At 38.2% G+C, this 10,886-nt stretch overlaps 1 protein-coding gene across 1 annotated transcript; it reads right to left on the reverse strand.

Moving 5' to 3' along the window:
- Positions 1-331: 331 nt before the first annotated feature.
- On the reverse strand, positions 332-9,556 carry LOC139594226 (coagulation factor XIII B chain-like). Its single transcript, XM_071436015.1, has 11 exons — positions 9,478-9,556; positions 8,223-8,423; positions 7,559-7,744; positions 6,530-6,697; positions 6,260-6,436; positions 4,916-5,086; positions 4,483-4,581; positions 3,647-3,829; positions 1,973-2,176; positions 1,425-1,607; positions 332-726 (listed from the first exon to the last, which is right to left on the reverse strand). The coding sequence occupies exons 1-11, from the start codon at positions 9,554-9,556 to the stop codon at positions 503-505; spliced, it is 1,875 nt and encodes a 624-aa protein (XP_071292116.1). The 3' UTR covers positions 332-502.
- Between the last annotated feature and the right edge of the window lie 1,330 nt (positions 9,557-10,886).

The following is a 10,886-nucleotide window of genomic DNA, read 5'->3' on the forward strand; positions in this document are numbered from 1 at the left end:
TTTCTTCATAGCTGTAGTCACACTTGTTCTCAGGCAGACCCTTAAGACTATCAATATTTAAGTGTCATAGGAAATTGTATCAAGTACTTGGATTTTAATATTCTTAAAATAGGTTTTAAAAAAAATTAACTTCTCAGTCAATTTGTATAGTTTTAGGTTTTAAGTAAATTTTACAGATCCCTTAAGAACTTTATTTTCTGTTTTATATTGTTCCTCAAGTTCAGTCCTTTAGAGGCTCCTTACCTGTGAAGGGAGACATGAGTGCTGTTAAGATGTACAAGTCCTTCCTCCAGCTTTTTCAATGTGTATGCTAATATTGCATCCCTGTGCTGCACTCCTCATCCTCATCCCACAAAGGCCTTTCCCTTCCATCCCCCTCCAGCTCAAACTCAACACTCATTTCCCAAAGCTGAGTGGAGCAACCTGGAGAACACGAGGCCACCCTAATTCACCTGCTTATAAGAGATAAAGAACACATACATACCTTTCCTATGGCCTTTCCTCAAGTCCATACTTGCATTTCTCTTTCAACACACCTTGGATATGCCAGCTGTCCTCTCTCACACTGTACTTGAAATAAAGTTGTGCCAGATTCTGCTCCAAAATGGTTCTGTTTGCAGTAAAATCCAACATAATCCCCATGGTAAAAGTAAACTTGGTCTGCATAGAATGCTTGCAGCAGCACATTGTTTTTCTCCATTTCAGTTTTTGACAAAGTACACGGCTCTAAAAAAGAGAGACTTGATCACTGCTAATAAATTGATTCTTTTTTGAACAGACTATTTTGACCAGGCTACACTAAAACTGCTAATTATTTCCTATTGTCTTATTTTACTGCAGGCATACTATAGTTAAGGAAATAAAAAACACCACATGAGCTTAACTTGCTTCTATTTAAACTTTCATATGTCATTTGAAGACGCTGAAATTGAGACTTAAAAGTTCTGGCTGACAATACTCAATTTATAAATTATAAGGATCTGATTTTAGAGACAATTGGGGTTGTTCAGCCTGGCAAAAAGAAGGATCCAGGGAGACCTCATTGCACCCTTCCAGAGCATAAAAGAAGAAGATCCTATAAGAAAGAGACAGACTTTTCAGTATGGCCTGGAGCAGTAGGACAAGGGGTTATGGTTTTAAACTACAAGAGGATAAATTCAGCCTAGACATAAGGAAGTCATTACCACCAGTGAGAAGGGGAAAACACGGGAACAGTTTCCCCTATTTTCCCTTTTCCCAGAAAGTATTTGTTACTTTGTTTCCTTTGGGAAAGGCCAAGGTCAGGCTGGACAGGGCTCTGAGCAGCCCTGCTCATTGCAGGGAATTGGACCAGATGGCCCTTCCAGGTCACTCCCAGGCTGTTCCTTGAGGCTATGAATTCTATATAGAAATAAGTGCTTCTTTATCTTGTTTATCACACCTACCTATACAAACTGGAGGTGAGGTCCATTGTCCTTCAGAGCAGTAGATTCTCTCAGAGCCTTGCAAAAAATGATAGTCAGAGCAAATATACTGAACTGAAGAGCCACTGTCATACTGGGGCAGTGCTGGGACAGTCAGAGCTCCATTTGCAATAGAGGGTGGAGAGCCACATTTTTCTGTAGCAGCTGCAACAACAATAAAAACATTTAAGAATAAGAAACGAACAAATTGGCTGCTTTATCAAAAATTAAATGAACATGAAGGTTTTCTTTTTACAGCTCTCTTTCTACAGAGCTTTCAGTTTTCTGGGCTCAGAGCAGAGCTTCCCCCTCCCTTCTACAGCCTTGCACAGCAAAGGGAGGTGTATCACTTTTCCAAGCTTGGCTATATTCAACAATAGAGTTGCCTTGTGCATCTGTATTGTTGAAGCCTAAACACTCATTATTTACAACAGGCTCCAGGCCCACACTAAAAGCAAATCAAATAATTTCTAAATAGGTCTAAGATGATTGATTAATTAAAAATGCAATAAAAAAAATTATTGCTTTACCTTGAATAACACATTTTGGATAATTCAGTCTGCCTTGGTCACACTGTGTCCTCCCAGGAGATGGAATGGCAGTCTGGAGAAAACTATATCCCTCTTTACATTCAAACTCTATGAGATCTCCATGGAGGAAAACTAATTCTTCCCGTCTCCATTTCAATGTTAAGTTGTTGCTGTCCATATCAGTTACATTCAGAGTACACGGTTCTGGGAAATAAAAATGTATTTTAATAAGGAGCCACCTTAACTGGTTTCTTAGCTCCCTTTTGTAGGAGTGAAGAAAGAACCCCATGTCAATAATTCTAAAATGCTTCTGAATTTTGCAAGACAAAGAACTACAGATGCATAGAAAAATGCAAATGAAAGAAAATGTCTGAAGTGACAACAAAAACCAAATACATGCAAAAGGAATGGCTGCTTTCTGACAGGTTCTTAAAACCCAGTGCCAGGATCACATCAGAGAGTGTAGCTTCCCATTAGATGATTAATCTCATTAACTTCTGAAACCACTGTTCACCATCAATAAAGCCTACAAAATAAATTTCTACAAGTTCCATGAGAATCACTGGCTGATAAAGACCCTTATTGATGCTTTGCTGAGGGAAAGGCAAGGAGAACTCAGTTATTGGCAGTCTGGTGACAGCAGGGTAACACCAAATTCCTGTGGAATTTTCCTGAAGCTCAGTGTAACACCAAACTCCCATGGAATTCTCCTGAAGCTAACATCAGCATGTGCTCTTTCTGGTCTGTTTAGGTGAGTGTATAAAAGAAATCTCAAAAACATGCAAAGGATGATGGGCTTATTGGGATGCTAATGAGACAAATAATGCTCGCAGGAAGTGAGATTTCATTATTTCACAGGATTTCTTAAATTTGAGTACTCAGATCCAAAAATTTCAGTCTAGATGAGGTAACTTCTGTTCATTTAGAAATATGCAATTAGAACTGAACTGATTGTGTATTTTCATTTTCATGGTAGATTACAAACTGAAAGGTGAGCCAATTTAACACAGGATGTTAGTAAAATTTAATTGTTTCATTAGAGGAAGGAAGGAAAGATAAACAAACAACTCTTGTTTGTATTCCTGCTAGCACTGGTAATTTTCTCCAGGGGGTTCTATACATTGTTTTGAGCAGCATACATAAAAGCAGCACAGGAAAATTTGAAAGTCCATGCCAGCATGAAACAACAGATATAAAGACACATAATTAAGAAAAAAAAAAAAAAAAAAAAGCCTGAAAGTTTAAAAACAAAAGTCCAAGAAGCCATCGCTAATTCTTTGTTAATTGTATCTAAAAGCAATTTTGGGAATGGCTACACCATTTCTTCTAATCATCTATTGAAAGACAGGAAGAAATTATCTGAATGGACAATATGGAGGAAAGAAATTGGAGAATCCTCCCAGGAAACAGGAATAGCTATATACTAGAATAGCTCATTCAGGAAACAGAGGAATCTATTTAATTGGCTGGTTTTAAAAACAGGCCAGAGGATACCCAGCAGGAGAGGCCTGCTAAAAATTTAATTTTGGTTCATCCTCATATTTCTGGAATCTTTATTAACTCAAACAAAAGAGGAAAGATGGTAATGAAAAGATTATTTAGAGGTTCCTTCCAATTTTCCCTTTTTATACTACATATGACAATGTAATTTGTAATTTTCCTTCTAAGATTCACCTAAGCAGGTTGGTTGTTCTGTCCAGTTTCCTTGGTGACAATAAACAGTGCTGGGCCCATCCAAAAAGTGGTAATGCTGACAAACATATTCTACCCAGGAACCATTTTTGTAACTTGCCAGTACTGGGCCCAGGACAGCACCATTTTTAATCACAGGTGGAGAGGCACAGTCTTGCTGCATTTCTAATATGGGATAGAGAGAGAGGCAATTAAGTCTTGATTAGATTATAACATTGTTAACACAGGTGAAAGTATAAGACCAATACTAGACTGAGCAAACAAATTTGCAAACAAATAGAATCCAAACCAATACAATTCCTTTTCCAGGTTTCATTTGTGGAAACTCTACACTTGACTTTCTGAATTTTAGACATGCATTTTATTTCCCTCCACACTTTACATCTATGCCTATTTTTGACTCTTGCTTCTTTACACTCAATACAGTTTAATTCTTTTTATGTGATGTAGACCATCTTATTTGTTACTTTAAATGTTTCATCTATGAGTGGTTCAAAAAAACCCTCATTGTAAATATTAATCAAGGAACAACAAAATACTCATGAAGCTGCATGTCCAAATAATACTAAAGAGTACAAAATGACTGAATATAAATGCTCTGTATGAAATAAAATTACAAATACACAGCAGGCTTATTGGTGTAATTAAGAAAAAAGCAACAATAGCCTTTTATTTATTGGCTACATTGACATCTGTTGCCCATGCAAGCATTTTCAAGAATAAGGGACTGTCCTATAGCAAAAGAATAAAAGTAGTCATAAAATGCCTAAAATTGGATTGGAGAGTCCCTTTTAAATAGAAGAGCAATGTTCACCTACTCATATCATCTTCATTGTGATGTGTTTGGTTTGCCTTTGTTTCTGCATCTGCCTCGAGTGGTGGTGGTGCTGTCCCAGATTCCTGGTTATCCACAGCTTCTGTAACCATAGCAGAGACTCAGAACCAGTTTTCACAGAAACAGCTCATTCTAAAGTACTAAAACAGGCAGACATGATGCACTCCAAAATGTAATAATCCCAGTTTTCCAGGGAAGATGTTACAGGTGGCAGCTGAATTCACCTAGCTCATCCTTTTAATCTGGGAACCACGGACTGCCTGTAAAATGTGCAGCACTTTGTCTCTCAAGCCTTTTAAGAGAGGAAGGATAACAGTTTTGCAGATATAGCAAGTGAGACTCTCCAGAAAATTAAGGCATGGGTTGAAGAATCATTTCAGTTCAGTTGTCAGCCTTCACAGAAGTAACTAACTCACCAATACAGATAGAGGGTGATGTCCATTTTCCTCCTTCACACTGGATTTCCTCAGATCCTCTCCTTCCCAAGGTACACTGTACAATAACTTTGTCTCCATTACGAAATGTTCTTCTGGCTGTGCTGGAATGGCCATGAGGGAGTGGTGGTGGAGGACATTTATTTTTTACATCTGAAAATAAAAAAACGCATATTGTTTTCTGTCTTACCAAAACCATGTACACAATTAAGCTCACCATGCACAATGCAAGCCTATCACTCAAAAGGCTTTTTTTGGCTAAGCCAGAGTAATTTCTTAATAAAATTTTCTTAATACAATGGGAGACCCAAACAAACAAGTGATTTTGCATTCCACAAATATAAAATAAAAGTAGTATGATGTCATTGTACTGCTATAAACAAATTTGTAATTTCTCCACAGAGACTTAAAAAAATCTCCTTTGTAGGACTCCAGGAAATAGAGATCTCCCATACCCTCCATTCATATACTATTTAAAGCAGATTATGTATTAATTCTAATGCTACAGAAGAAGCAATAACCATAGCCCATTTCCTATCTCCAAATTAAGTTTGTGATTACTGTATCCTCAAAAGTAGATTTAGGCCTTGTTTTCATCCTCCTGAGCATCTCCACCTTCTCTGCACTCACTCAAGAAAAGTTCCTGCTGTGTCATGAGAATAAACACAGGGTTGGAGTCTAAGCTGTAGTAAAGGTTGTTTTGTGCTGCTTCCTGCTCTGTTCTGTATCTCAACTGCTTCACCTTTTATTCTTTTGGAACTTGCTTTACTGAGACTCTCCATTATCCCCCAGTGACTGGGGAAGTGATAGCAATTTCTAAAGGTGTATTCCTGTCCTCAGGACAACCTTTTATTTAATCTGTTCAAAACAAGGAAAGGTTGGGGAGGTTGTACAATTCTGAAAAGTACCACAAGCTAAGGAGAACTTTGCTACAAATTTTATTTTTAATGCCTCTCAAGAGGTACCTCCCCATCCCACAAGGTAGGATTAAGAAGACCTGGTCAACCCTTCATGTACTCTGAACAGTTTATTGAGCTTCAGGGTCTAAAAAATTCCCTGTAACTGCTGATTCCTGCTTCTCTGGGATACAACTTGGACAGTAAGAGACAGTATCTGTTCTGCTGTTAGAGTTCACTGAAATGTAGTTCCAATTATCATTGCTCCCCTTCCTGTTGCCTTGGCTCCCTGCCCCTTGACTAACACTTGATTTACATTTAGGCTACAAACTGTATTTTTATTTTGTATTCATAAAGCATTTCTTGAAAGAAGGTTCACACCTTCTTTTCTCTAAGAATTTGACCGAGTAAAACTATAAAAGCCGGGTACCTTCACACACTGGAGGGTCTGGATACCACCCAAAATTATAGCACTGAATTAAGTCAAATCCAGTGACAGAATAATGTTTGTCACAGAAAAAGTGAACTACATCTCCTTCTTCATAAGTTTTCTTCACAGGATAGAAACCTCCGTGAGCTACTTCACTCAAAGCGGAGCAAGTGATCCCTGGGAAGAAAACACAGCGGTGAAAGCAGCAGCAGCAGAAAGCAGCAGGTGATTTGTAGTGTCAGCGGAGGAGTTGCGGGGCTGGGGACGTACCGGTGCAGCGCGGGGGCAGCTGCCGGCCGCGGGGCAGGCACAGCGCTGCGGCGGCGGCGCTCCCGGGGGCCGTGCGCGGGCCCGGCTGGCAGCGCTCCCGCAGGGGCCCCTTGGGCCGCACCTCCCGCGCCGCGCCGCCCTGCTCCAGCCGCGGCATCCCGCACGACTCTCGGGGAAAGAAAGCACAGGCGTGAGCACTGCATGCTCTTTGTGGGAGTGTTCCAAAGCTTCCCTTAGATACACCTCAACAGTGGCCAGATCCTGGGTAAAATGATGAATAACTACAAATGCAGCTGTTGGCACAGGTTTTCTGTTTGTCATTTGGAAAAGAAATCCATTCCCATACAAACTTTATTTGAAACAGCGTGATTTAATCTCTACTGATTCATTTTACATCTATCAATTTACATCTATTGTCACAGACATGTTTTATGAAAAATCCTTTCCTTAGGATTTTTTTTCTCCTGAGAAGCCGACAGGCCTCAGGAGCAAAATGTAACCAATGATTATCTGATTATCTGCTGCTGTGGAATGCAACAGGTGCGTCTGGGATTGGTCTCATGTGCTTGTTTCTAATTAATGGCCAATCACAGTCAGTTAGCTCAGACTCTCTGCCCGAGACACAAACTATTGCTATTGTTCCATTCCTGTTCTACTCTTAGCTAGCCTTCTGATGAAATCCTTTCTTCTATTCTTTTAGTATGGTTTTAATATAATATATTTCATAAAATAATAAATCAAGCCTTCTGAAACATAGAGTCAACATTCTCGTCTCTTCCCTCATCCTGAGCCCCCTGCAAACACCACCACAATCTATCATTTTACAGCTATCATTTTACATTTCTTTACAAATGCACAAAACCATGTGCATGTGAAACCTGACAAGTTTTTCCCCAGAGGTACAGCTGAGAACCTGCTTTAGGAGCACTCAACTGACAGCCTGTCATAGGCAGTTTGGCCCTACAGCAAGGACAGAGGAATTCTAGACTTCTGCAAGAGATTAGAAAGGAGAAAAATGCACAACACTACCAAGTGTGTTAGTACAGCTTGGCTGGGAGGACCATCCTTGTGGCTGACACTGCACTGTATCTTCAGCAGCACCACTTGGGGTGAGGTAGCCTGGATTACATTTGTATTGCAGTTTCTCATGGATTTTGAAGTCCATTTCTGTGCTGTAAAAAGAGCCATTTTCCAAAAGAGGCTTGGTGCATTTTCCTGAAGGATAGAAGACAGCTTGGTTAGAAAGAAAGAATGGAATAATTTTGTTTTCCTGCAAGCAAAAGAAGGGGTTTGTAGCTATACTGATCTAATCTGATTTTCTCAATTTAGTGAAGAAACTCTTCTCCAATCATCAAACTATATCTCAAACCACCACATGGAATACAGCCAAGGAATCTAGAGCTAGGGAGACTCAAGAAGTTATACATCTAAGGGAAAACTAATAGTTTTCCTAGACTAAGAAAACTGGAAAACTTTATATTCTTATATGAAAATATAAATGGGTAAATACCCTTAAAATATCTATTTTTGTAAAAATATTCCATATATAAACCTATGTAGTCTCGACATAAATAATTGATTGCAGCCTGTACATTTTATCCCTTCTGTTATGCAGCTTCTTTTCCTCCATGCCCCAGGAAAGCCAGCCAGGAAATGCCCCTGCTGGGAGCAATGATGAACAAAGCTAACTCACTGTAGCATCGAGGCACTGGAGCCCATCCTTTTGCTGTACAAGTTATTCTTCCATCTTGAGTCCCACTTTCAGTTGTGTAACCGACCACACAAGAATAGGAGAGCTTTTTTCCTTTATGCATAGGGAAATAGTAATTTTTGAAACTGTAATAGTACTGGGGAAGGTTTCCATTTTCTATCTGTGGCAAATCACAAGGTGTATCTGTAAAAAGATCAATATGTTTTCCACTAAAAAATTCCAGCCCAGATATGAATGGTTTTGCATTAATTTATCTAATATCAGCTTGACTGATTCAGGCTTTCAAACAAGAACAAAATTCTGAATACTTACAAGCATGAAGGGCCTTTTGAGACCTGCTGAAATGAAGACATACTACAATTTTATCAGCTTTTATTCCTAGGGTTTCACAAGAATATCAGCTGTAGAATAAAACCTCCTAATGTGAACTGGAGCAAACTGATGCAGGACACCTTTATTTTACCCTATTTTGCTCAGAAGCACGAGAACCCTTTGCTGCACAAACTTGCCAATGCCTACTGTAAAATTCAGTGACAAGTGTCAGGATTAGCAGTGCCTCAGCTCCTTAATTCAGAAAATGCTACCAGAAAAGCAGGATAAGCTGCTAGGAGGCAATACAGGAGTTAGGCTTGTTAAGAAAGGGAATTTAAGAACAGTCAAGAGAAAAGAAACAAGAAATGGAAATTAAGCAAATAACAAGCAGAATGGCAATTAAAAAAAACCCAAAACAACAATCCCCAGTAATAGAAGAAAACCTTTTTAAAGAGTAGTGCTGAATATGACATTAGGTTACTTAAAGAAACCCCAAAATAACAAACAAAAAAAATTACCCAAAAACAACCAAAAGAAATCAGTGCTGAAAACAGGGATAGAAAAATGCAGGACCACCCCACATTAACTTCTGCAGATTCCATTTAACTTCCACTATTTTGCTTTGTAACAAAGAGAAAAATACTTCAATCCCCAAGACACTTCAAGATATGAAATGTTTTAATAGTACAAAATTTCAAATAGTACATATTGTAAAACATTCCTAAAGAAATTTCTTCTGAACTAAAGGCTGAACATTTCAATATGACAGCTTTGAGGCTTAGACAGGAATCAGCCATGTCACAACAGAATTGTATTTAAACTTAAAAAACAGTGTTTACTCATTAAAGAGATGAAAGACATTGCACTTAAGTTACCAAGACTGCATATTCTAGATTCAATGTACAATAGAATTCAGTGTATTTACCTTCTGCAAAGAGTTTCCTTGAACACACCATAACTAGGATGATAAAATAGCTTTTAAATCTCATCTTTACTGTCTCCATCTAGTTTCCCCCAACTGTGAAAACTCCCTAAGTATTACTTTTGTAAATAATTAACTGAATTTTCAAAGGTATTCAACAAATGCCTTAATGTCTATGGTATTTTGTAACAAGTTAATTCACTGGAAAAACTATTTTCAACTATTTTCATCTGTATTAGTTCTCCAAATAACTTGGCACCAGACTGGCAGGATTCTACTTCCATTTGACACACTTTGCCACCTGTAATTTATCATTTTACAGTGAAATCAGGCAAAGAGCTTATGGAACAATTTCAGCTTGCTGATTACTGTTCCCCTCACAGAGTCCCAAGTTTAAAGGGCATTCTGTTATCAGATTATTTACCTTGGCTGAAATCAGAGGAAATAGACAATTCCCCCATCCTCCAGCCTAGCCCCTGAGTAAACCAGGCAGTTGCATGCTAGAGATGTTTATAATTTTGGAGTTTCTTACATGAACAACATAGCCACTATTATTATCTGAGTTGTGTTGAATACAGCAAGCCTCTTCCAAGTATTTTTTTTAAACAAAACAAAACAAATGAACCTAATTTACAGTCAACTCACTGACTAATAGCTATCAGTTGATTTAGCATCATTAGAGATCTAATGCTTAAATTTGGGAATGGGTGGGTATAATTTTACAGTTTGCATTATCTTGGCCTTTCTCTGAGAAAATGCAATTCTGAGAATGCAGAAGAGAACAGAATGAACAGGGATGCTGTGATGAACACAATCTCTTCAGCCAGAGGAGATGCATGCTTGTATGTATTGCTCACTTGATAGCAATAAAAAAAACTCATAGATCACTGCCCTTAAAATGTCAGGTCAGAATTTGTAAATTCACCCTTAGAACATAGCCTGTTGTTCCATCACTATCTTGCAATGTTTACAAAACAGAAATTGTATTTTCTTTTCTTGCTGCCATACATGATCCCTTCAAGACATTACTAAAGTGGATTCAAGCTCCCCAAAACCAGCCAGTTTTGAAATGCACAGCCCAAGCCTCCCTTTCTACACCTCTCTAGATCAGACATTACTGTCCCCCACAAAAAGCTGCTTTTAATAGAATTCTACAATATCTAATCAGATTGAAGAATCCTATGCTATTTTAATATTCACAATTGTGGGACAACAATATATTACTGCACCAGTGAAATTTCCAGTAAAATCCAGTTAATTGATTTTATTGTACAATTGCTTTTGATAGTAGTACAAAATAGGGTTTCAAAACTGTATGAAATACAAGAAGTTACCAAAATGTTAATCTTAAAAAACATTTCCAATGGTAGTTTAACACTTATTTGCTTTTTTTAAAAAATCATTTATCCATT

Source organism: Agelaius tricolor, unplaced genomic scaffold, assembly GCF_023055355.1.
Source record: "Agelaius tricolor isolate 1412-34295 unplaced genomic scaffold, bAgeTri1.0.p SCAF_11, whole genome shotgun sequence".
Taxonomy (NCBI): Eukaryota; Metazoa; Chordata; class Aves; order Passeriformes; family Icteridae; genus Agelaius; species Agelaius tricolor.

Coding starts and splice junctions, on each gene's coding strand:
- LOC139594226 (XM_071436015.1), bottom strand. CDS start 9,556: ATGGAGACAGTAAAGATGAGATTTAAAAGCTATTTTATCATCCTAGTT. Junction 4,582..4,915: donor ATCACCCTCTATCTGTATTG/GTGAGTTAGTTA, acceptor CTATGGTTACAG/AAGCTGTGGATAACCAGGAA. Junction 2,177..3,646: donor AGAACAACCAACCTGCTTAG/GTGAATCTTAGA, acceptor TTTATTTCCCAG/AACCGTGTACTCTGAATGTA.